The sequence below is a fragment of the Manacus candei genome, unplaced genomic scaffold (genome assembly GCF_025592945.1).
Source record: "Manacus candei isolate 608988 ecotype Guabito, Panama unplaced genomic scaffold, ASM2559294v1 h1tg000015l, whole genome shotgun sequence".
Lineage (NCBI taxonomy): Eukaryota > Metazoa > Chordata > Aves > Passeriformes > Pipridae > Manacus > Manacus candei.
The window spans coordinates 6,131,863-6,158,853 of NW_026138063.1; the positions used below are offsets into that span (position 1 = coordinate 6,131,863).

Consider the following 26,991-nt stretch of genomic DNA (forward strand, 5'->3'; position numbering starts at 1 on the left):
GCCATAACTTCCCTTTCTGTCTTTTTTAAGGGTTTGATGTTATCTAGGCAGTAAATGTTGATTTTTTTTTTTTTTAAAGGTTTGTTCAACCACAAGATAGTTTTGTTGAGGTGAAGAAGGGAGTCTTTGTGATTGACTTCTGTCCTGGGGTTAGTGCAGACCCTTCTGGAAGTAGTGCTGGTACCTTTATCCAGGAGTATCTCACATGCAGCATTGCAGGGATACCACAGCACTTGGTGGGATTCTCAAATACCTATTGCTTGCTTAAAAAGATTGTACATTATTCACCCTTTTTTTTTCATGTGTGCAAGACAGCCAGGGTATTTTTTTACATTCTACTAAGACCTAAGACCTTAAAGCAGCTAAATTTAATTGGCCTTTTTGTGAAGAGATGATTGAGGACAAGAGTTTCAGTATCTCTGTGCTTGGAAATCAATACCTCTGTGATCCTTAATCTTCTTTCTCAGTCCTGAGAGCTTCATAGAAACACACACACACACAATAAAAAAAATCCTCAGAAAATTCAGCAAATATTCCATAAACTTTTTGTGCTGTGTTTGGATAGTGCTTTTTATTTGAATAATAATGCATTTTTTTTTTGCTGTCCTGCTTTGCTTAAATGACTGCTTGCCTATATAAGTAGGGAAAACCTTTAACTGTCCCTTCAGCATGCCTGTCCTCTAAAGTTATCATGCAAATAGTTTCAACATCTCGAATCTTTTGGCATTTGCTGGGGAGGAGGGTGGTCCTTTGGTGCCCTCATCCTGTGGCCCATCTGGCAGCCAGTGTTGAACCCTGATGCAAACCTGGTGATACACACCCAGACCAACCTGTCTGAATCCTCAGTTGACCTGTCAGTAGATAATTTCCAGGTTTGTCTCTGTGTTTGCCAAGGTGGTTGCTCAGCTAATCCTGTAGTGCAGATAGGAAATCTCAGGAGGACACCCTGACAGTGACCACAATATTTGGGGGAACAGTTGCATTCTGCTTAGTAAATTTCCTTTACTTGTTGAATTGAAGTCAAACATATAATTACAACTAATTTTCAGCATCATGCCCTCCCTGAAATCCCTGAAATGTGACTTCAGATTGTGTACTTCCTATTTAAAAGTTGATTAAATTGATGCTCTATCAGAAATTTGATCAGTGCCACATATATGAATTTCAAAACAGTTATGTGATAATTTCTGTAGGATCCTTTATTTCAATTGAATGTTTTTCCTATAATTATTTTTAATTTTATTTCTCAAAAAGCAGTTGCTTTTGTCTCATAGTTGATAAGAAATTATTTGCAAAGGAGTGAAGGGTGGTTGGGTTTTTTTGCACATTTGATGATAGATTATGAATAAAATTATGCACTGATGCCTACTAAGGTACAAATGTTATGGTGGGAAAGAAACTAAACCTGTGTTTACTTGTGTGTTGTTTTGGTTTTTTTCCAGAGATTTGTTACAGTTCCCTAGGGAAGATGATGTAGACATTGCAATGAAAATTCTGGTTCAGTGGCATTCCCAAGGCCTGGAAGATGTCCGGCTGGTGAACTACTCTGTTCTGCTTGACCTACCAGGCTCTTCTTCAAACACAGTAACTCTGAAAAGCAGTGGTGAATGCTTTTATCCGAGTGGACAACAGTGCAGCAGAGACCCCAAAACACTTCATAGCCAAGACCTCCTGTACTCGTATGCAGCTTACTCTGCCAAAGGAACTCTTGAGGTAATGTGACCATTTGTCTCTGTCATTTGTGGTGAAATAGAGTTAGAAAACACCAGCTTTTGTTGACCTTGACTGGAAAATGGCACATAGGATCATAGAAGCATTTAGGTAGGAAAAGCCCTGTAAGATCATCAAATCCAGTCGTTAACATGGTGAAATGCCCAGCCTATTTTAAAATAAGCACATTTGCATAAAATATGATGTGGCCAATCTTATTTAATCTTACAATCTTAAGTCAAGTTTATAAACTAGTCAGACCTGAATACTTCGTATGAGATAGATAGATAGATAGATATAAATTAATTTTTTTTAAGTATCTGTGTTTTTAAATTGTCTTGGGTATAAAACTCTGAAAGCTGTGTCTAGAGCTACACTTTATCTTGCTGATGTATGAGTGCTACTGGTTTGAGGGATGCTCGTAGGAAGGGCATGCAGGATGAGGCTTTCTGCACTAAGGCAGGTGGGAGTGCTGGGCTAATACCTGGAGCTCCTGAATTACGGTCGTGGATCTCACATACTTTCTTTTATGACAACTCAGTTGACACATCTGCTCTGTTTCCTCTTGAAACCCCCAATTTGTAGTTTCATTGTACTGTAGATTTTGTTGGGAAGTTTTGTCAGCGAAAAGATCCTGCCTATTGGGATTTGTTACTTGACAAGTGAAAGAAGATCTTGGATTATCTTGTTTTATCCTGTTTACTGTCTTCACCGCCTGCCTTCCTTTAGATCCTTTCCAAATACATTGGGGGTGCACAAAAGGATCATAATTTGTTTGCTTTCCTAGCTGAGATAGTATAAATCTCAATAAATATTTCTGAAATATAAAAACTGCAATTTCTCTGCTAACTGCATTAGCAGTTAGCTAATGTCTTTCTCCTTTTTTTACAATATTGTATGTTATTCCAGTGTTGCAGGAGGTTTTCCATCTTGCCTTCTTTTTGATTTAAAATGCATGTTTGTTTTCATGACTTAGAACACTATTACACCACATAGGAATAGATTTTGAATTGCTTTGGGTTTGGAGGAACCTCTTCCAAAATAACTTTATACTTTTTGAATATCTTAATATTTAAAATTATCAATTACTTCATTTCTAACATAAAAATAGAACTGTCATGTATTTTCCTCTTGCTGGTGACAACATCTGCCCATAAGTTTTATTGATAACATGTAAAATGCTGTGGAACTCTTGCAATAACTCAAAATGGGGAAAGCTGCACAATGCTAACTAAACCATTGTATAGACTATTAATCTAATTTTGAATTTTTCACTGTAGGAAATATGAGGACTGGGTAAAAAGTTTCTCATCTTGAAGTCAGCAAGCTTCAGCATCTTTTTCTTAAAAGCATTGAAGCTTTTTAATCCTATAGAGGAGCAGGAATGGAGTTCTTGTTCTTCTTTGGGAGAAAAACTTCTCTCCATCTCCTGTTTTTGTGTACTGACCATGCCTACTTTCCATACTGAGTCTCGTGAGCCCCTGTTCTGGAGATCTGTCCACTTCAGAGTTTGCTGTTAAGAAGAGAAATGAAGTAGGCAAGAGGAGATCCTAACCTGCATGATGTATGCTTTAACTTCTCCATGGGAAAATAAAAAGGACTAATGAACGGGTTTTCCTTCTCATATCATATAAAAACTCTATATTTAATATTATTTTCTCATTGTAACTTAATAAGAGTAACTGTAATGAGATAAAAGTACAGTTATGACCTTTAAGGTTTTATTTCATAAAAATCAATGTGTTGCTAACCAATTCATCAGATTAAAGGAAATCCAATGTTCCGGGAAAAATCCTTGATGTTATTACCAGCAGCACATACACCACCTTCCATTATGTTTCAGGGCAGTTTTCTCTCCAAGTTCAGCAGAAACGAGGACCACACACACTGTACTAATCACAAGGGTTGGACCTTGGCTTTGGCAAAACTCCAGACTTGTTCTTGAGCCAAAGTGTGACTCTCTGTGCACAGTTTTACAGTCAGTTCTTTGAGACACCTTAGCACCCTTACAAAACTTCAGATCTGTTCTTTTATTCTTCAGAAAGTCTGTCCAAAACGTCCTGAGTTCTAGAGTTTTGTCTAAAAGGGAAATTTCCCCATTTGTTTGGGGTACAGATGAGTTGGTAGTGATCTAAGCATCCTGACTTTCAATCCTGTACACTAATCTCTATTATTTAAATTAATGGAAATAGAAAAACTTTAAATGAGAAGTTGCAGGTGGTGGCTGTTGCTGGGTTCAGCCATCAGAAAGTGACTTGACTGCTTGTGGTGGATCTACAAGGCGCATATTTTGAATATCCTGCCGTGGGTTGTGATTGTGAAATCATGAGGGCTTTCCTGTGAAAAGGTATTTTTATAACAGCTACTCATAATCTGAATAATTTTCTTTCAAATGTGACACATCCTTAGCAGAAAATTTCCATTATGTGTCACCTAATCAGGTTGAATTGCTGATACTGCTTCAGTGCTGCTGCTTCATTGTATCTCATTTGTCTGTTTGGTTTGCTAGAAGTTCAAGCAGATAAAACCATTAAGCTATTGCAGTCTGGCTACCAGCAGAGCTACAGCTCTACCTTCACGTTGACAAGGTTATTTGTAGAACAGCAAGGCTCATTTTCTTTGACCACCTGTCATGTCCATTCATCATACGACCATTGTGTATGAGCCATCCAATTTGTGCTTTCTGGTAACAGTCTAAACAGCATTTGTGAGTAAAAATGTGAGCATTTGTGATCTGAAATCTACTTCAAAAACCTACTTAGTGCCATTGTGATGGATGGTGCACTTTACTGCTTCTCTATATTTCATTGGGCTGTGAAAAGGTGACACTGTTTACCCATCACGGTGACAGGCAGGGCAGCTTACAGTTCTGGAGAGGGCTGTCTAGTCAGTTTTGAAATAGATATTGCAGCAGTTATGTAAATAATATCTCGTAGGCTAGGTCAGTCTAAGGCAAGAATGACATACGTGAAATATATTTTTATTAAAACTTAAATATCAGCCACCTTTTATGGAGTTTAAACCTTTTGTCTGCTTGATGAAAACAGGAAAGCTGTTCTGGCCAACAGAGTGCACATATAAATGGAAATTACATTGCATCAAATTTATGCATTAAAGCAAAATGCATTGTCAAATGGTATGTAGCCAGTCTGAGTGTAGTGTGGTGAATCTGAATGTGCTGCTCCCTGCCTCCTCAGTGTGTGGTGATCCAGGAGCTGTGTCTGTGTGTGCTGTCACTGGTGGAGGGATGAGCTGGGGAACCATCAGTGAGAGGTGATGATAGGAGGATGTGAACCCCCAGAGATCTGGTGTCCCTGTTCAGCACCTGGTTGGTAAGTGGTGTCAAGGTCAGCACACCTGTAGCCCATCTGTTGGCACACGTGGTGGTGATCCCTAGAGTGCAGTGAAGGATAAAGAAGGGTATGTTTTGGCTGGCAGTGCAGCAGGAGGCTGGGTGGTACTTGGGGCATCTGGTTTAAATCAGGCCCACTGAGTGCAGCCAACTTTAGGATGAAACATGTTCAGTTTTGGTGTTCAAAGTTTGTCTGCTCTGTCCTTTGTTTCTTTAGCAGCTGTAGAGACAGTCTAAGCAGAGGTAATGGTTGATGTGTTAGGACAGCATTCAAGGACAGACTAATTAAAGCAAAATGAAGAATATGTTTGCTTTGTATTCCCTCATTTTATGAAATAATGTTTGTGTGAACTGAAGTTTTTCTTGACTTCCTTTCACCTTAAATTTATTCACTCTCTTTTTGTGGAAGTATTAAGGAACTTTTGAAAATCCTAAGTCTGCTTTAATACTTTAACTCAGATATTTAATGTCCTCTGTTATATGACATAATCTCATACTACACTACACTGCCTCTTACTGGAATAACTGCTGCCAAATCCCTGTTGGTTCCTTTGCTGCTTCTCTGTGCTTTCTTCTTTTTATTTCCTCATGGATGCTTTCAGCAAGCCCAGCAAAAACATCTCTTTTCTTTCCTGGACCTCATATACTGAAAGGACTATGTTGGTTCAGGAACGAGAAGAGGACGCAAGAAAAGTACAAGTACTGGCATGTTCTTGAAATGGGAATGCATATGCAGGTGGGGTTTGATGGTTTAATGGACAGAAATGAATAGTGCCCATCTCTGAGGCAGTTCTCCCAACACCCAACTATGTCTCTTTAGTACCTTGACCCCTGCTCTGCTCCTGTTTCCCTGCTCAGACTTCTCTGCTGTGTCACCTTCCTTCCCTGCCGGCTTCCATGTTCCCTGTTTCTATCAGTTTCTCTGTTTGCAGTGTCTGATGTGAGACATTTCTACTCCCAACTCAGCCAGTGGTATCTTTGATTAGTTTTGGAGGGGCGTCAGGGAGCAGACAAGTGAGAATTCCGATTGCTTGCCTCTATCTACAACATGCAGAAGAGATTCTCTACATCTGCTGATCACATATCATCCTGCTCTGCTTCATTTGTTTTGGTGACATTTTCTCAGCTATATGAGAACCCACCACAGAGATTAATGCAACCTGAAGCAATATGGGAAGTACAAGCCCATCTGTTAAGCTCACTCAGTGATCTTCCCACCATTCTTCAGTCTTGGCAAGTTGGAATAAGAGAAGGAGGACTCAGATTGCTGTCAGATCCTTTCACAAGGAGGGGGTCTTGGTCACTTCTTACCGGATAGTCCATCTTCTTATGGCTGTGTTGAGATGTCTCTTTCTCCCCATCATCCCCTTCTTTCTCAGGTCCATCACTCTGCAGGAAGATGGGAGTCTTGCTCTCCTCTATTGCATGTCCCTCTAAACTTTCCCGCTCCTTCCAGGCTCTCCACTTGTGTGTCCTGCAGTCCCTTCCCCTCTATGCTCAGGTTCACAGTGCTGCAGCCCTGTTTCCTGGTAGTGCTGTCAGCTCTCTGTATTTCCAGCTCTGCACCAAAATGTCTGGAGTTCTCTGGAGGGGACAGTGCATCGGGAAGTCCTTGACCCAACAGCTTGCTTTCATTTGATTCGGTTTCATTGCACTGGAAATGTGATTAGTGCGCCCTTATTATCTTTTATCTTTCCTCCAGCTAATCAGTGGTAATTTCCTTAACAATATTTCCGAATTAAGATTGGTGTCAGCGGGTTGGTTTTAGAAAATTTTAAAATCTTCCCAGGTTATTTTTATCCCCGGGCAGAATTTCCAAATGAGCCTTCTGCAGCATGCTCACTTGCACATCTTGAATTCCAAAGGCAGAGAGTGCAGATAATTGAGATTAAATAATCACAGCATCTCTCCCTAAGTCTTTCAGTCATTTTTGATGGCACATTGGTGCAAAATATCGAGCTAGAGGGAATCTTGATACATGTGTGCATTTAATTCTTTTAGGCACGCCAAATTTAGTTCATTATTGTCTTTATTAACATTTTTTAAGATTTCTTCTCCAAAGAGACATACACTAACTAAAATGAATCCCTGGCAACTGAAATCAGTTTGCAGATGGTTAGGGCTATAGGTTGAATAACACATACACACAAATGAGAAGAATCGTGATTTTTTTGTAACATTTAGATGTTTTAGAGGAGCTTTATTTATCTTTTATTTATAGAAGAGTTTCTCAGAAGCCTCTTCCACAAATAATCATAATTTAGACCACTGCTCTGCATACCAAGTAGGCACAGCAAATTTTCAAGACAATCTCACTAAGAATATGGATTTTAGAATAGACTTGACCTTTAAACAGAAAACAACATTCAACATTAACTACAGCATAGCTGCCACTCTGTTATAATTACATATAGAAAGCTGTGAAATGCAATGTGAAGGTTATATAATTTAAAATTGCAGGCAAGGGCTTCAAAAACAATCATTGAAGAGATGTCCTGCAGAACATCCTGTCAGTTTTCTGGCATATTTCACATAACTATGAATAAATAAAGTTGTACAGTTCCCTAAAAATAATAGTAGTTCATCATGCACAAAAGCCTCGATTAATATTGCTGGAAGATTTTTGTGTCATTGAAGGGCAGGGTTTCAAACACGCAAATGCTGGTGCTGCAAAACCTTTTGCTGTTTTATGCTTGAGTCAATACTGTGCTTACATTTTACTAATAAAGTGTTAGTAATGACATTTTATTAATAATGTCATTAATAATAAATGAGATTTTTTAAGTGATAAAAAAGCAAAAGGTGAAAGGGTGAGGCATCTTGATATCTCAAGACATAACAGATCACTGAGCACTTCCATGCCATTACACAGAATCAGCTGAAGGCATTTCTCAGTAAGGCCTCTGTACAGTATTTGAGGGGAAGCAATGTTGAATCATAAACATTATTTATATTCCAATTGCACGGTAAAAAACTAAAGGGTGCAAACCCCGAGGACGTGAGAAGTGTATTTGGTGCTTTATTTGGGTTTTAGTGCACGCAAAGTTCATATTGAAATAAATGGGAATTACATCATTTTTAAGCAGAGATAAATTTTGTCTGTTACTAGTCACTGTGAGAGAATACAAGTGGAAGTGTATGCATGGATCTTCTTCTTCTTCTGCAAATGCATGGATCTCTGAGAAATAATTTTCTTTTTTATTATCTTACTGTACAACTTAGACCCAGTGAGTTGCCATCTCCTCTGCAGTTCAGTAGGTATCTGGGTTGGTACCTACCCAGTCAGGCTTTTCTCATGCCTGCTCTTTGATGATGGTGTTTGGTTCAAACCTGAATACAAACATTCTCCAAGTCAAGTGGAAATCTTTCTGCCAAATCACAAGGCACATTTTGCTTAGGCAGTGCCATCTTATCTCTCCCTGTAATTTCTTCTGCATCTTCTTAGTAAATATGGACCTTCCAATAACATACCTGTGTTTTTTTCTGTTTAAGTTTGCAAGGCAATATTCTCCTCAGAGAAATTCCAAGTAAAATGCTGCTTCGGCTGTGAGCTGTTTGGATTGGGTTTTAGGGATCTTTTTCTTTTAAATTTCTCTAGTATTCTGAAGTTTTCAAAATGCCTTGAAGGAATCTTGCTTGCACTGAAAAAAGCAAAAATTTTGTTCAGCAGAAGGACTATAAAACAAATATCAGCTTTTAAAAAAATTGCTAGGATGAGAAAAACATAATAAGAAACAACTATGACTGATATGAAAACAGTAACAAAATATTTTTGTGTTTACATAATACTTAATCCTTGTCCCTAAAACTACTTACATAACTTTATTGTTTAAAAAAATATAGTTTCATCCATTAACAGTAAAGAAGTGCTTAAAATGCTACTCAGTTCTGTGATAGTTACAAGTGACAATAAAATAAAATATCGATTAAGCTGTTGCTGCTTTTCATTTTTTTAGTTTACTTTTGAGAAAGAGAAGCAAGTCCTAAAACATTTTAAGGAACATGAACAATAGAAAAGCATCTGTAATTGAAGGCAGATTACCTTTTACTGTGCATATACATTGTATATCTGGGAGCATGGGCAGAGGGTTCCGACCCTGGCAGTCTCAGACATCAAAAGGGAACAAATCACTCTTCTTACATACTGCACTTGATTATTTTGGAAAATAGATAAAAAGTCTAAACAATGATTGTGTCACTTGGATTAAAGCTGGCAGCGGAAAAGAATCAGGAGGAACTATTTTAATCTCCGATGCAGCGTGATAAATCTTACCAGTTGAAGCCTTAGCAATGTGTTTTATCTTAGGAGTTATCTCTACCTACCAGTATAACTTCTGCAGTCAATATTGGACAGCATTTTGTCAAAATCTTAAAAAGTTTATTTCTTCTAATGTAATAATATCAGCTTATTGGATGCTTTTCTATGTAAGTCTCTTTTTGTCTCATTAAAATCTTTTTTAATGTTTTGAAATGAGAGTAGCACTGAAAATCCAAAACAGGTCTGAAGGTTTACTATCTGTGTGTTAGGATGTGGTGATATGAAGTACAAATATAGTCTTCTAAGATGAGCAGTTGAAAGAGTCAAAGAAAGTTCTTGCTAAAAAAAGAAAAAAAGAATAAGCTTGCCTGATGTTTAAATGTAATCTAAATTGTTTAAGGATAAAGCTGCAATTTTAAGAATAATTTGGTAAGGACTGCAGCTTGTCTGACTTCTTTGTTGAAGATTTTTGGTATAAAAGAGCAAAGTATGTACCTCTCTAGAGACTGCTTTGAGGAATGCTCTAAACCTGGACACAGCCTTGGTACTAAGACCAAAAAAATGAAGAAGACCTCTCTCAGAGCAAAACCCTTTGAAGCAAATGTCTTTTGAAACCTTTTGGAGCGGGATGAAAAAAATGTGCTGCTGTGATAGAACTGGTTGAAAAATATATATAAGAACTGAATTCCTAGAAACGTTAAAAGGAATAAAAAGCTAAAAAAAAGGAGATCCAGATACTTACCATTGGCAAGTCTAAGTTTGGTATCCAGGTGTTGTTGGCAGAAGTGCATTGTCTGTGTGTGTGAACTGTCAAAATGCCAGAGCCTGTTCACTGGCTGGACTAAAATGTCCTGAGAAAAAGCTTTTGTTCAGAAATTCCCTTTTAAGCTGTTTGGAAATACAGCACTTCTGACTCTGCCTACCAGTTGCAATCCCAGGGGAGAGGTATCCTCTTAGAAATTAAAAAAAAAAAAACAACCAGCAAACACTGAAAAACATCAGTGCGAACTCAATAAAGCTGAAAATACACTGATCTTCCCTTTTCCTAGGTTTAGGCATTCCTAGTTTTTTATTCTGTCTGATATGCTGTCTCTTCCACTAAATATAAATAAATCTCATGTAATGAATATTAGTTACTGTGTTTATCTCACTCATTAAGAGGACCTTAATGTGAATTAATTGTGAGCTATATCAGTTCTGTTCTCATAATTATTTTTTGTGTTCCTGTGCTCTGCAGTTCAAAGAGAAGGTCACTAATCAATCACCAGGTTGTGACTGGCCCAAGAGTAGGTGTGCGTGAGAAAGAAGATACTTCAAGGAATTTATCTTCCTTCCACTGAATTATGTTACCATATAGAGTTAGTCTTGTCTCCTGAAAGATTCACTGCCTCACACTGCTGTCTTCAAGGGTCAGGCAGAGGTGAATAAGGATAGAAGAGGTCTGGCAATGGCTTCAACTATGAGAGAGCAAAACTGCTTAAATAGGCAAGAGAGCTCCTGCTATGTTGTCATCCAGGAGGGAAGTTTCTCTTACTGCAGGTCAGTTATTGCCAGGCACGATCTTTACTTGGAGAATATTTTAGAGAATGAATTAGTATGAAAAGTTAGAAATTATATTGCTGGCAAAAGAATTACTGCATCAGTTTTCTAACAAAAAAATTTATTCAAAAAAATCTTTTTCTGTCTTTGTCCATGTTACCCTTTTAACCATAAACTCCTTACATCTTAAGGCTGAAGGAAAATATTACAACTGTGTAATGTCAAAAACTAAAGACTAGAATGAGAAATTTTATCAGTATGGACAGTGTTAAGCTCAGGATCCAATGGCTGAGACTGACTCTTTGAGTTGAGATCTTTCCCTGATGATTTTATTACTGTTGCCTTAAAGCCTGTAGGATTGTTCTCCTCGAAATAACTTTCATAATTGTTCAATTTTCTCTGCAGACAGTGAAGATAATTTGTTTACAATACATAGTGTTTGTAAAGTAGGTACCAAAAATGTAATGGCAAAAGAAGAAATAAGGAGGGAACCTTTTCAGTAGATGTTACAATTAGTGATAGTTGCTAGTGATGACCATTGTATGTTCTTTGTCTCACCTATTGAATTGAGTCTCTTGTATTTATTAAAATTCAGGAAACACATCACTTGATCTCAGAAGAGGGACTGTTAGGGAAATGTGTGGTTGAGTCAGAATTTGTGGGAGCACGTACTGAGCTCCCTGTTTCTGGTTTCCTTTTGTTGGTTGTTCAGCATCTGGGGCAGGAGGGATTGTAAAAGGTGAAGAGAAGGAATTGAGCACAGATTTCTGTAGTAACTGATAGTTCTCTAACAATGTCCCTAACTGTTTTTATTGAAAATTGTACCATCAAGTACTATTACTACAATCATACTGAGCATTTCTGTACTGCTGTGAAAGAGGCTGACCTGAATTCCAGGCTGTGTGGAAGACAAGGGAAACTCTGTCCAGATCCATCTCCAGAGCTCTGGATGGGCTGCACTGATGGCAAAGCTTTTGAATTAAGCAGTAAAATCTTTTATATGATAGCAGGTCAGGTTGCTCCTTTGTCCCACCAAGTCATCCAGAGTCTCTTCAGACTTTCCTGTATATTTTAGATAACGTGAAAATTTTTCCAGCTTTTCTTTTGTGATGCAGTTAACCAGGATGTCACTGCACAGGGTGAAGGGTTTACTGGGACCCTTTCTAGAAAGAAACAGCTTCTGTCCTTTACATGGGATTTTTCCTTTTTTCTCTAGGATTTTCCATCCCTGCTGCGAGCACAGGGACCAACTTCACAAATTCTCTGTGGTGCTTCTGCCCACATTTAGAGATGAATGCTCAAAATGTCTGTGTGAAATTTGGCATAGTTCAGGAAAACCTTCACCCTAACCTTTGGAAATACTTAGGATAAAGGTGAGCTACTAATTTTGCTATAGCAAGGATACCTGGCAGGGACCTATCCCAAACTTCCATTTAATCCTTGCTGTTAATTAGTAAAACATTTTTTAAATGAAAGTTAGCTGTTTCTGAAAGAAAAACTAAAAGATACTGCCGTATAGAACCTTTAGAACTAAACAATGCAGACTGCAGTATCACATTGAATGACCAAATGACTATTCCAAAATCTTGAGTGCACTTTCAAAAGCAAGATTTGAAAGCCTGAAACAAAAAAGAACTTTGTTTTCTTCCTGGTACAATTTTATTATCTATGAGACCTGAATCACACATCATGTGTCTCTTGTAAGATAAGTCTGCTTCCAAAATGTTAGGTGACTGAAAAACAGAAATACATACTTGTTTAATCACATAGAGCTGAACTGTTCTCAAGTATGACCATATAAATATATATATACATATATATAGTCCTGGTCAATCATTTGGGCTACTTGAATTTGCTGTCACTCAAGCATATTCCCTGTTTTCACTGGAGTCCTTTTCTGTCCTCTGAATCTCTGAATATATTTGTAATTTTAGAACATATTTTCCCCTGTCCTTTTTCTACAGATGTAATTTAGAGACCTATAAACCTGTGCAATGACTCAAAACAACAAAATTCACATGAGATGGGAAAGATGTCATTTTCCTTTTCACAACTGCATATTTGCTTCTGCAGGTTTGCTCAAATACTGCTTTAACACTCAGATTTGTGTTTGAAACATTACATGCTTGGACATCTCTCTGATTATGTTCAAGTGCATGATGTTTGGCCAAGCTTTATGAAAGCTTTTATAAAAGTAAGTACTTTATAAAAGACCATTTATTATAATCTAGAAAATAGAGTTCTCCCTGAGATTTCTGAAAGTTCAAGTGTTCTCTAGATGCAGTGGATGACCTCCTCTTGTAGCTATGAATGATTATTTTCTTCTTTGAGGTAGATGTCTGTTTTATCATTATGTATCCATATACTGGCAGTAACAACATATGTTTTGTCTGTTTGCATAGCAAGTGTACACAGAAATCCAGCTAACCTGTACATTTCAGTTCACAGTGCATGTGCTACTATGAGAGTTGATTTGGAAATGGGCTCCTCATCCTATGAAAATTGCACTGTTTCAGAATGTGTTGTTGTGGTTTAACCCCAGCCAGCAGCCAAGCCCCAGAGAGCCGCTCACTCCCCCACCTGTGGGACTGGGGAGAGAACTGGAAGGGTAAAGGCTGGAAAACTCCAGGGTTGAAATAAAGACATTTTAGGGAAAGCAAAAGCCATGCACATAAGCAAAGCAAAACAAGGAGTTAATTCACTATTTCCCATGGGCAGGCAGGTCTTCAGCCACCTCCTGGGGAGCAGGGCTCCATCACACGTAACAGAGATAGGAAGACAAACACCATCAGTCCAAATGTCCCCTCTCTTCCTCCTGCTTCCCCCCACTTTATATACTGAGCATGATGTGATATGGTCTGGAATATCCCTTTAGTCAGTTTGGGTCACCTGTCCTGCCTGTGTCTCCTCCCAACCTCCCGTGCACCCCCAACCCTCTCCTGAGTGTGGTAGAATGGAAAGCAGGAAAGGCCTTGGCTCTGTGTAAGCTCTGCTCAGCAATAACAAAAACATCTCTATATGATCAACCTCAAGTTCAGCAAAAATCCAAAACACAGCCCCACAGCAGCTACTGTGAAGAAAATTACCCCAGCCAAAACCAGTACAGTTCTGAATCATGAATTCTGAAGAGGAAGCTTGGAAGTGGTAAGGCTGTTTTCTAGATATTTTTGTTCTGACACAGAAAAACTGACTCTAAATATGAAACAACCGAGCCAAGTTGAAACACCTGTCTCTAGGAAATTAAAATATAAGCGTATTATATGTTAGTTATGAGATTAAAATATTTAGATTTTCCTTAGATTCTAACGCACTTCCATGTAGTGTTTCGTTCCAGTTGACCCACAATCTGTCTTTAATGGTGTTTGCATTCACAGGGCATTGTTCACTGCACAGGATATGACTTCACTTCTCTGGTGTGGGTATAACCTCATGTTTCACTGTTGTTCACACTGAGCCTCTGAGCAGGTGGAGGGGAGCTCTCCCAGTTCAATTTGATACCTGTCCTGCCCAGTTGAGATTGGATCCATCCCTGCCAGAGCTGTCCTGCAGAGCCTGTTTGTATATAAGGTGCTTCTAAGGCACCTTCTGTAAAGTTCAAACTTTTTCTCTAAAGGCTTAATGCTTGTAGCTATTATAGGAGGGAATGTCTGGTTTTAATTCAGTGTATGATATAAGGACCATTGAAGGAGGCCACTCTGCAGCCTCTGGATGTTTTGCATTCATTCTCTGTGTTTCAATGAAACCTCCACCACACGGCAGCCCAGCCTTGAGAATTTGTTGAGTTCAGATGTAATGAGGCTGGACCTAAAACCCTTCCACTGAAAATTTTAAAGCCAAGTTTAAAATCACACCATTATAATTTACTGTGTACATATGTAGCTTATGATTTAAGATCCCACATCACAGCTGAGTAATTTCTGTTTTGTTTAGTTTACCCTTAGTCTTTGTGATTTGTAAATGTATATTTGCATGAATAATTACCTCTAACTAAGCTGAACCAAGTAGGCTGGCAAATACAGATTACTGTTTTTTCTTAGAAAAGTATGATCAATGTGACTTTATGCTTTAGGGACTAATGGTACTAAATAGCTTTGCAGTTAACTCTTATAAAGAGGAGAATATAAATAATGTTAAACACAAATAAGAAAGAATCATTAAAATTTAAAATTATGTCACTAGTGAAGTGACAAACAATCATCCCTGCTTAATGAAAGTTTGAAATAATAAAATTTCTGGTAGTATTTTAGACATTCAATGATCTCGTGTCCTTTAATGTTTTATAACAAAAGTCAATGTTAGTAGAGATTTTAAAATAAATGAATATCAGTTAATTGTGACTGAAAATTACAATATTTTATTTCAGAAACTTGAAAAGTTAGATTTGTGTTTATATATAGTTAGAAAAGATGACAAAATACATATTTGTTGTTTGGATATCTTGCTGGATATCATGAATTAAGAAGTTACATTCAAGTATTAGTTTTTCCTTTTGGGAAACCCAAAGAATGTGATTTGGGACAGAGGGAGCAGAATATGAAAGAATTAAAAGAAGGAAAAATAAAGTTGAAAATAGATATAGAGATAGGAATCTCCAGGATGAGCTTGATCTACGGGGACCTGAGCTGTGTCAGCTGAGATTTATTTGGGGCTTTGTAACCATAAAACACAGAAGAGGTTCTTTTCTCTAGGCTATAAAAAGGCTTCGATCTTGATTCAGTCTCCCTCGGAGTTGGTAGGAAAAAAACCCCTGCAATAAACTGCAAAAAACAAGCAAGCAAACAAATTTAACCTCCTTGTCATTCTAAAAGTGATCCTATAAAAGCAGAAGCAACTTGTAGGAGAAGCTTCAGTAGAACCCTGTCTGGGATGGAGCTGTGTGAGCTGGACAGGTAGGACGAGGGGGAAGAGTGAGCATGAAATGTCTGCAAGGCCAAACTCCATCAAACTGAGGTTAAGGAACATCTCTTTTTTACTCCTCTTTTAGTATAAATTACAGTTTTAGCTGCCATTATAATGCAGTGTGCAATTTTATCTAATAAAACCTAGACACAAAGAACCCTTTTTGACTGTAAGCTGACACTGTGAGTCATACTGAATTACTCTAGAATTTTATTGTAGGGGAAGGAATATTGAGGCAAAAAAAGAAAACTTCAATAGAGTAAGGTGCTAACAACCATGAAGAAAAACATCACGAATCTGTTTGAAGAGCAGTGCTTGAAGGTAAAATTCACTAGTTACTTAATTTCTAGATAGTTCTCTAAAGACCCTTCACATGTCTTCTCTGTGGAGCAATATTGAAGTTCTCTGATTTAAATCTGCCCAGACACTGTTGGTCAGAGGCATCTCCTAGTATTGGAACAGAGCAAAATCAGCTTCAGTTAATCCAGATATGTAATTATTTGCTTTTTTGGGCTCAGACAGAGTGTTCAAATTCAAATTGCACAAATCATCTCTTGTCAGCGTGCCTGACACAGTTCCTCGGAAATGCATTAGGTTATTAATTTTCAAGGCATAAAATTATTTTTCTCCTTCCAGTTTTCTAATAAGACATAAAAAGAAGCTCAAGGATAGAGAATCCTATGATACTAGAAGTACAGTCTGGATAAGTAGTGTCCACATTTGGCCAAGAAGGTAGGGGAATTTACTTTCAGATATATAGTTTAGTCATTCACGGCATATCACACAGATGTTTCTGTGTAATTACCCCAAATTACCAACAACATTTCCAAGACAGTTTGGGAATGGCCAAGTGTTGTAGTATACACAAAACACTGAAAGTAATATTTGCTAACAGAAGACAGTGCACTTGGATTTTAAGATCTTATATGAAATTTTTCCTAAAGTACATAGAGAGTGGAAAGCTCACCAGGGGATTGCAGAGATAGTGTTATTTTGAAATTATTGTAAACACTGGAGTATGATGTTTTCATGGAAACTGAATCCTAAAGAAACACATTTTTATTATGTAGCAAAAACAACTCTATAAGAAATTACTTTTTCATGTGACAGGCCCCCTTCCCCAAATCTCTCTTCTTAAAAATCAGATATCTGCCACAAATTCTTCCCTGATTTCTTTCTATTCTGTGTCATAATTGTTTAATTTTACTAAATATTGAATTATACCCTTGGTCATGCTTTCTCAGTTTTTTTCCTCTTCTGACAATTTCCTCTTCTGATCCTTGAAACACAGAGCAAAAAATAAAACTTCATTGCACTTGCACTTGTCTTCAACAAGTCCGAACCATGAAGGAACAGAGTGATGGATCCTACTCACACAAAGTACCATTACTGTAAAAGAAATCACTAGTGTGGCACAATATTTTCTCAGTTCAGCCTTCAGCACTGTGATTGAACTAGAGACAGTCAGCAGGCATCACCTAACACACAAACACAGATCTCTCCCTGTCCCTCTTTTTGCCTGGAACCAAGTGAAGGACAAAGTGTGAAAGACAAGTTTGGATATTAACATTCCCCTAGAAATACAGTAAGTATATAAAAGGTGGTTGTGGCTGTTTGGTGTGCTCAGCAGGACCCTGAAGGAGGCCTGGGTGGTGGCAATCACAGGGAGACAGGTGTGGCTCCCTGATTATCACAGGGATGCTTTTGGCTGGAATGGGAGCAGCAGCTCCTGTCAGAAGGTGTAACAGAGTTTACACTAACAAAAGATTTGGCATACTTGGGCACAGCTCTATTATCTCCTCTTTTCTTTCTTCCTTCCTTTTCTCTAATTTTGGAGAACAACTAGTTTTTTATTTACTGCTTTCTTTGCATTCATTGGTGTCCAGCTTTGATCTACAACCAGCTTGAGTTTACTTTTATGCTCTGCTGAATGCTGCCTTCAACCTCAATTTCAGAGCTGTGCAAATAAATTATAGTGAAGTGTTTAATTAAAGTTCGCCTCATGTCCTGATTGCAGAATGCTACCTCCTCAGATACAATTTGCAAATATATTTTGGTGTTTTATTTTAGACAGGATGACTAGCTGAAGGTTATTTAATTGTGATTGATTGTGCATTGGATGTTTCTGTTGCCTTTATTTTGTGAAAAAACTGAAAATAGTAGCTGAGTGTTGAAGGACAAATGAAGGGCATTGACCTGGATGAAAGAAGGGGATTTAGTAAGCCTGAACAGTTGCAGAACTGAGAGTTGATACTTGTAGAATTACATATTTAATATTTAGTTTTCTTCAATACTTGGAGGTTTTTTAGGTCATCTATTTCTGAAACCCTTTAGTGAGTAGGTCAGCACTGTCAGGAATCTGATTTTGACTGTGCTACTGTTTATCAGTGATTTTCACACCTGCAGCTTCCACAGTCCTGACCTCCCAAACAGTTCGTGCAGAAGCTGTTCATTAATGTGAGTCAACAGATTGGTATTGGTTAAAATCTATTCATAATTTGAGGTTACTGAACTGTGTCTCTAACAACAAGTAGCATTAAGAGGGAGAAGATTTTTCATCTCAGACATCCTGTGTGCTATTCCTTGTTGTTGTTTTTGTGAGGTTTTTTTTTTGTGTGCTAAGTTTACACCTTTCAGATTTCTTTGACATTGATCAGTACTGACCTTAATGAGTTCTCTTAAGAAATAATAATGAAAGTATTTATTTAGGTGTGGTGCTGTTCTACCCCGAGCTCCTCAGTTTGATAGCTGCTTTCTTATCTAAACTGATTCCATCTGCATTTTAGTGGTTGTGAGAAACATCCCTTCCTGATGTAGTGGCTCTGAGTTTTGTGGGGGTTATTTTTGTTTGTTTGTTTTTCTTTTGGGTTCTTCCCTTAAACTGTTCTGTGCCTTGTGTGCCCCTGGCAAATCAGTGACAATCTGCCTCTTAGTCAGTGTGTTGGATACAGATGCATAATGCTGTTATTAAATCCCTTTCCTCAGTCAAGAGGATTGATAACAATGTGATAAGACAAACATATTTCTGTTACTATTTTCAACCTATTTAACTTAATTTTTTTTTAATTGCCTCAGCATTCACAAAGAAAGCAAGGTTTAAAAAACAGTATCCAGCATCTCCAAGACCCCAGCTGCCACCTGCTTCATACACTTATTCATGCTTTTCCTTTTTCAGACCTATTCTACTCTTTGTTCTCTGTGACTAGATATGAAGTACGCTGTTTTATTCTGTTTCATTTTGGAGATAAGTAGAAGAAATTAGGAAAAAAATCCATGCCTGTCTTGATTGTGGCATTTTAAGAGTGTTTTTCTTTTCTGTTTTGGGGGAATTTTATTAAAATTTTTAAGATAGAATGTTTACAACTCATTGAGCATCATCTTGGGACTTAGAAACGAATAATAAGTCTAACATAAAATAATTACTTTTCCTAAAAATGTTTGTTTTATTACCTACCCCTACTTCATTTCATGCATGGGGGAATACTACTGAACTCCATAATGCACATCACAATTTGTTCCTAAATAGTCATATCTTTCAAACAGATTAGCATGAAACAATTTGAGGAGTAAGTACCTAATTCAGATGGATAAAACAACTCATTCCTTAGCAGTTTCCCAGTTTTAGGGTAAGAGGATTTACTGTTGCATATCTAAACCAAGTAGACAAGTGCTCTTTTTCGGCACCTGTTAAAAGAATGAGCTCTCTTTTGTTTTCGAACAAAATTATCCTACCATAGGAAAGCAGTTGATCCAATATGGGTAGTTGAGGGCAGGGTATTTTGCTTTTTAAAAAGCTGGTGTGTGTAAAATGAGGATTATGTCATGTTGTAAGCATTTCTTAAAGAAAAAAAAAGACAAAAGAAATAATAGAAAATTTAATCTTCATTCGTTTTTAAAGGTATTGGGAATGTTGCAACTAAAACAGACCTTCATGCAACATAAATGGTCTGTCAATTACTGTGGGGATTATTGAGAAGGTAGAAGTCTTTGAATTCAATACAATTCTTCACCATTATTTTGAAAATGTATTTTTTCAATACTGTTTTTTGTCAGAAGTAAGGTGTCCAATTAGTTGGGTCCCAGTCTATTATAAACAAAACCAAAACCAACTACTCTGAGTTAGTGTTGCTGTACTGTATTTGATATGTTCTTATTAAGTAGTGCAAACTGTTTTGCTTTCTATTAATAATTTTACTAAGATATTCCAGCACAGAAGAAGGGAAGGGGCAGGGATAATTTTTAAAACTCTTTTCATAATTTAATGCGTACCTCTTAGTTTCTGGATTGTATTGCCAAAATGTTATGACCTTGTTCAAAACTCTTCCAGTGGGTTATTGTCTTCACTCGTTGGGATGAGCCATGCATAGTTTTACTACAGAGAATATTTTATTCCTTTTTTTTTTTGGTCATTTTAGCTGAAGTTAAATCCGAGATTCACTATGGAAACTTCCAGCTGCTGACTACACATGATGTTGCCAGAATGTGATAACCTACTTTGGTAGACATGTGCAGTTTTTACCCACAGTTCCCCAAAAGATAAAATTAAAAGTCAAAGAAGAGAACCACTTCAGACTTACAGTGAAATAGAAGTGTGCAAGTACCCCTAAAGTTGGACAGTTACAGGATGTTTAAGTCATGCTTATTTTCAGGCAAATGCAGAAGAAAGACTTCTTATATACTGAGCTTTGACATATCTATCCTTCATGTGGAAGATGTGTGATAAAAGCACATGTAACTCTGTTATATTACACCCAACTTCTCATTCATTATGTAATGACTTCTTCCATGTACTCTCAATGTATGAATGTATTTATTAGCTTTGGCATTGGGGCTTACTTTTAACATTTGGAGCACAGAACATAGTTTGCAGAGTGTTTGGGGCAGCAGGGATTCAAGTTTGGTTCTCACATAATTAAAAAATGAACAGTGCTTTTGCAGGGCCTCTTATTCTGCCTCTCTCTTGTTGAACTCATATGTTGCCTGGGAAAGACCAGTGAGCAGCTCTTGAAGATGCAGTTTGCATCCATAAATTAACTAAGAACATCCAAGGGCAGTTGCTAAATGCATTAATTATTGTGCACACATGTAGTTTTGTTGTTTACAGAGCAGTGGATAGCACCCTGGAGAAGCAGCTAGTGGTGTGCAGAGGAGCAGCACATGAATGTAGATGGGCAGGGATCTCATTTTCACATGGGCATACTGGAGAAGCAAATGGCTTGATACTTCATTATGTTATATATCTGTGTATTGATTTTGCCTCATGAAAATTCAATGCAGTTTCTCTCATACGAATGATGAAAGCTCTGATTTTTGCTTTGGGAGGGTAAGTGGCAAAGGCAATGGGTCCAAAGGACTTAGACAGAAGTATCCCTAGAATTCCTAGATGTAACTTCCCATAACCTCTCAAACCATAAGACTTTTGAGACACTTAATAATTGTTGCACTGAAGTGTATCTATTGACACATATGTAGGTACAAATTAGGATAAAGATAAGGTCCACAATTGTATGAAGTTAAGGAAGTACCCTGGTTAATACCCTTTCTTCATCTGAGGTTAACTCTATAACTGGAGGCTGGAGATTAGGTAAAACATAAAATACCTTCTACTAGTATAAAATCTTCACGTGATTTTATCTTACTTTTCAAATGCTGTAGTCATACAGGAAAAATATATATTGGATCTCAGCTTGTATTCACCCTTTGAATTTTCTTATTAAACAGTTTTCAAGTTCTTTAGATATCAAAACCCTCATATATTTTAGAAGAAACAAGCTTTTCTGTTCTTAAATTTCTGTATTTGGTGTTAAGTTTGATATTTGCTGTTCAAAAGTGTCTTATAACTTGGGCTGACCTTTCCAAATACTTGGTTTATACAGGACTGATGACACATTACAGACTTGGAAACTTGTTATCTTAAAAATTTAGAAGAATACATTTAATAAGACAGGAACCTTGGCAAAATTTTTATATGCTTTCAACTTAAATGTTGAGATGCCAACTCAGACAAAACATTCAGATACAGTTTTATAAGGGTAAATACTTTCCTAAAATAGCCACGTTCAGGAATCTAGTGAAATTTCACACATCCCACATATCCAGAACAACTGTTGCTAGAATTTAAACAGTTTGTGTAGAGATACCCAAAATCAGAACTGTTGCCTTTGGCAATGAATCCATACTTAAGTTACCAAACTGTACTGAAAGAGAAACTTTTCCATCTTGTACTGCTCCTCCTATTTTAATTTTTAAACAGTCATGTAATATCCTTGTGTCTTCTTGTACTTACGTTTAATGTGAACACTGTGGAGGGATTTAGAGGTTCCAGAATGTCCTCAACAGTGTCCTGAGAGCTTCATAACACTCTAAAATAGTAATGTAGAAGACTGATTATCCTCCTACTTTGTCTTCACCAGAATTTATTGCTGTAAGTGTGTGTGAGAAACATGCCCTTGGTCATTCTTGAATTACATGTATTTTAAAAAATCCTTGAAAACACATCTTGAAATATTTTTCCATTACTACTAGTGCTTGACATTTAGTAATAACTTTATCATATTTTCTTGCAGTGTCCTAACTGAAGAGCTGAAGATCTCCATGCTCTAAACACTTTTAGTTGGAAGTGACTCTAAAGAATTTGAAAATATGTGTTAATAGAAAAGTTCATGCTTTTAATATTGCTATCTGAGTAATGCTTGGATAACTGATGGTATATAAGAAAATACTTCAGTAGTTGAGGAAGGCTGCTTGGGAATCATATGAGACCACATAAAACTGTGTATGTTTGGTGGAGTTTGTGTTATCTGTGTAATTTCATCAGTGACCAATATAATCACTCATTTTCTGAAATGCTTTACAAGACTGATTCCTTCGAAGAAAAAAAAACACAGGAGTGACTTAAACAATTTTAAATAAATTCCTGTAGCTAATGAGGGCAAATTCTCACCAGAATCAGCATCACTTATAACCACTAGAAAAAAAAAAATAGAAGGGATTTTATCACAGCTGATAGATTGTGAGTGAAAACTGCATAAAATTATGTGTCAGACTACACTCTCAAGTTCTTTGCTATTACAGGTATTGCTGATGAGAAGCTGGGGTAAGGCAATTGCTCATGTGCTTGTACTTAAGCAGACAACTTTGTTTCTGTGCAAGGAGCACCCTCAGTAACGTGTGGTTGTAGGTATAACCTGAACTTTGTCTTCTCTTTGCAGGCAGAGCTGGTTGATGTGCAGTATGGCACTATGGAAGACCTGCTCCGGATTCAAGCCATTACAAACGTGACCAAAAAAATTGCACTTTTGAAGCTAGGACAATCACCTTTGCTTTATAAGGTTAGTCAGAACCTAGTTACACATTAGCTGAATTATTCACTTGTTTGGTTTTTTTTTGTTGTTGGTTTTTTTTTTTTTCATTTCCAAAATATCGAAACAAAGACTTTCCCATTCTGTCCCAGTAAGTCAGGACTTACTGGCATTCACATTCTTCCTTAATACTCACCACTTCGCTCTGCAGTGCCTTTTATGTGTTACAGTTATTTATGTTGCTGCATATCTTTCAGTGCCCCACTAGTCTGTCATATTTTTCCTGGGCGTACTGTGAACCTTTTGGCAAATAAAGAAATCCCTGAAAGAAATAATAAAGCATGAGGGAACAAGAAAAAGGCAACTAATATCAGGAATAGTTTGATCTGTGTCTCCTAAAAATGTACAGAGAACAGTGCACTGACATCTTTTGTTTCTGCATAATTGCACATAGTACTTGGTTTGATGGCTGTAGTTGTGTGTAGTTTGGCAGAGCACAGTCTATGCTGACCTGAACTCAGGCTTCTGTGCGTCTTTCCAGCCCTGCTGGGCTGTGTCCAACATCCAGCACTCGGATGTGATGCTGCCAGCACTCGGATTGCAAGGTAATCACCAGTAGCATACACTATGGGAGAACTGACACTAGTGTTTATGGATTTAAGAAAGGACACTGTAACTTGTTTTCATCATGGCATTTTGCAGCCTTGCTGTGTGCAGAATTTACCTTTGCCACCGTGTTCTTCTTCCACTCCCTCCTTTCTCCTTCTTTGGTTGAGATTATGTGTTGGGAGGGCTGCACATGGGTACGTGTCTGTCCACCTTCTCCTCCAACTCAAGTACTGGCAGAAAGCACAGAGCAGGAGCTCACTAATCCATTTGCACATTAAATGTAATAGAGTCAACATATAAACCACATTTAAACTCTAAATGCCCAGTAACTGCCTTCTGTTGCAAATAATTTATAGGCAAAAATGCTGGTTTGACGTTCAGAAAATACACTGAACCAATAAATACTTAAACAATTAATTCCCAAATTAACAAATGCAATTATAAAAGAGCAGTGAGTCCAGATCTTGCCATTAAAAGGATCAGGATCTGCTCTGTTGGCCGTAGAAAGTACAGTCGGGACTATAACACAGGTTCAGAAAACAACCACTTACTATTTTTTCTATAGGAATAAGATTTGTCTCAATAAAAATGCCATTTTCAACTGAGTAGCTTTAACTGTTTATTTAAATTATTTAGATGTAATTTAATTATGCTCTTGAAAGGTCAGTTGTCATTGCTGGAACTTGGCTGTCGCGCATCGTTTCCACCAACAGATCTGATGCTGCATTTCACCACTTTCAAAAACAATGAAATAGCAATCAGGGCTCATAAAGTAGGGATTTGATAAAGATGTAATGTTTACTGTAACAGCACTGTCTCTGAGATGGGTTTTTTTACCCGTTTGTGTTCCTGTGAGGATGCACTATGTCTGAATTAGGAAAGTGTACAGCCTGAAGGAGGAGGGGAAAGCAAATGGTGCTGAGAACAAGGCACATCTCAGGAACTTTTTGTGTGGGTTGGCTGTAGCCTAGTCCCAAATATGTGCTATTTGGTGGCTGAGGTGCATTAGTTACATTTCTGGTGCTCAGCTGCTGCTCCAGAAGAATCCATTTTGCACATCCAGGGTCTGTTATACAGTATGAACCAAAGTGTGGTGTGATCAGGAGGCTGATTTCGAATGCACACTCAGGATCTCAGCTAAAAATACACTCCCCAAGCCTTCTTTCTGTGTTCCCCTCATGCAGGTAGGAAGTTTGCCCTTTTTTTGAGGCTGTAAACTGTCCTTTTTTAGAACATAAATTGTCTCTCTTTGGCAGTGAAATAATTGTAAGCTTTACTTTTCTCATAAGAGAAGATGTAGAAAGATTATCAGAAATAGATTCTCCTTTCATAAGGAATATTTGAAGTGAAAGATTGCCTTAAACAGCAAGTCCTGCTGGTTTAAACAGGCCCAGTATCTCACCACTTAATCCACTTTTTGTATCTTTTTCCACCCTAATGTTTATGTTTCTGCACTTATTGAGTCTCACATTTCTGTTTCAGCAGACACTTTCCTCTCCCTATATTTTCCTTATCTCTGTCTTCCATGTGCTTGGTTTTACATCACATTAAAACAGAATACTAGTTCATAAGAGAGCTGTGGCTATATATACATATATATTTGCTACTTTTCTTTCTCATTTCTGTATTTAACTTGTATTTTTCATGTTTTAATGTTCTTTATTTTCTCATTATTATTACTTTATAATACACAAATATCTCACTCTGGATTTGAGTTTTATTTTTATAGACCCTGCACCAAGGTTTAATCTTCATAACAGGGTTTCTAATTATGTCTCTATTTTTCAGCTTGGATTTTCCCTTTTGTGAGTATACTTTTTCTCTCTTTCTCTCTCTCTCTTTTTACTGCCATCAACAACTGCTGTTCTTCTTGTGTTTTTTTCTATTTCCCCCTTTTGTGTATTTAATGTGCCTTTTTTTTTTTTTATATTTTGACTACTGTTTGTTCTCTCCATACTGAGTCCATTGAAAAAGGCCTGAAAGAAATAATAAACTGCTGCTGGCAGAAAAATCACCATGAAAACTGAACATTTCTTTAGTCTTTATATCACATTAACAGAAAGGATGTGCTGGTAGAAAAGAGCTTCATGTGCAAGGGGATAATTTATAGACATAAGCCCAAGTGATGGAAATTTGAATATTTGGAAAAATAATGGTATTAATGACAATGTTTTTGCAGTAGAGGTTTAGTATGTGGAGATTGGATAGGGTACAAAATTTGGGGAAGGATTAAGGTTGAAGATAATTTGGAGCTTCTACTTTGTCTTTCAGACTGGGCCCATCTCTCATATCTTCAGACACATTGAAAACAACAGACAGAGTTCAGAGCTTGGAGTAATTTGAAATTGGAATATACAGGGAATTTGGAGTATGCAGAAAAGCCTGAATTCAATGTGCTGTTAGAATATGCAGTTTAGTCTTTAACATGAGTAATTCTGATTAAATTTTGTAAGGTTCATAAATTGAAGCTGCTTTGTGAGAACAAGATTTTCAGGAATCTGACCTGGGGTAATTTTTGTAATTGGATATGATTTTCAGATTTCATTGGGAGTGTTGTATTTCTGTTCCACTGAAACAGAACTTAGTGTCTGTTCAGGGCAAGAGGGGCGGGAATGACGGCCATGGGCACATGTCCAGAGGATTGGCAGAGCCAGTCTCAATCCCTTAAACCAGATCTTTGCAAACAAACAATATGTTACTACAGCCACATCATAAGTTACAGCTATAAAGAGAAATAACATGAATCCTTCCTTGATAGCAGGGTATCAACAAGAGCATTGACTCTATGGTGGGAAAAAGAACCCACAAAAAACCAAAACAACAACCAAATAGTTTACATTGATGTGATAAAAAGAATAGATAAAAAAGGGATATGTATTTATATATATAAATCAGACTGGAGCAGAGGTTTGGGAAAGGGGTTTTACCATTCTTAGGGCACCGCTAAGGTCAATTAGGGAGCAAGACTCTTTTATAAAATTAATATAAAAAGTGAAGAAAAAAATGGTAGAAATGCTTCAAGGGCTGGAGCATTTTTAGTATGGCAAAGGCAGAATCATTTTCAAATGCAACCAAAATGTTTAGGAATTTGCTGCTCCCAGCACCTGGAGTGACAGTTTCCTATTGCAACATGAATTGAGCCAGCGGACTGAGCAGGGAAGCACAGAGGGAGTCCTCATTTGACATGTTAACTTGGCATAACCATGGTCTGGTCATTTTGGACTCATTAGCCCAAATAATTCACAGTGCTGAAAAACTGACAGAAGGAAAAAATGTAAACTCTTGTGACAACTCCCAAAGGGATCTTGTGGCTTAGTCTGAGA

General features: G+C 37.4%; 1 protein-coding gene across 11 annotated transcripts in view; it reads left to right on the forward strand.

Annotated features, from left to right (window-relative positions):
• NAALADL2 (N-acetylated alpha-linked acidic dipeptidase like 2) overlaps positions 1 to 26,991 on the forward strand; it is a 466,113-nt gene that overhangs the window by 269,176 nt on the left and 169,946 nt on the right. For all 11 annotated transcript variants that reach the window (XM_051781725.1, XM_051781724.1, XM_051781723.1 and 8 more), the window contains 2 exons: positions 1,443 to 1,713; positions 22,970 to 23,089. In XM_051781725.1, coding sequence (XP_051637685.1) covers positions 1,443 to 1,713; positions 22,970 to 23,089 — 391 coding nt within the window. The remainder of the gene's footprint in view (positions 1 to 1,442; positions 1,714 to 22,969; positions 23,090 to 26,991) is intronic.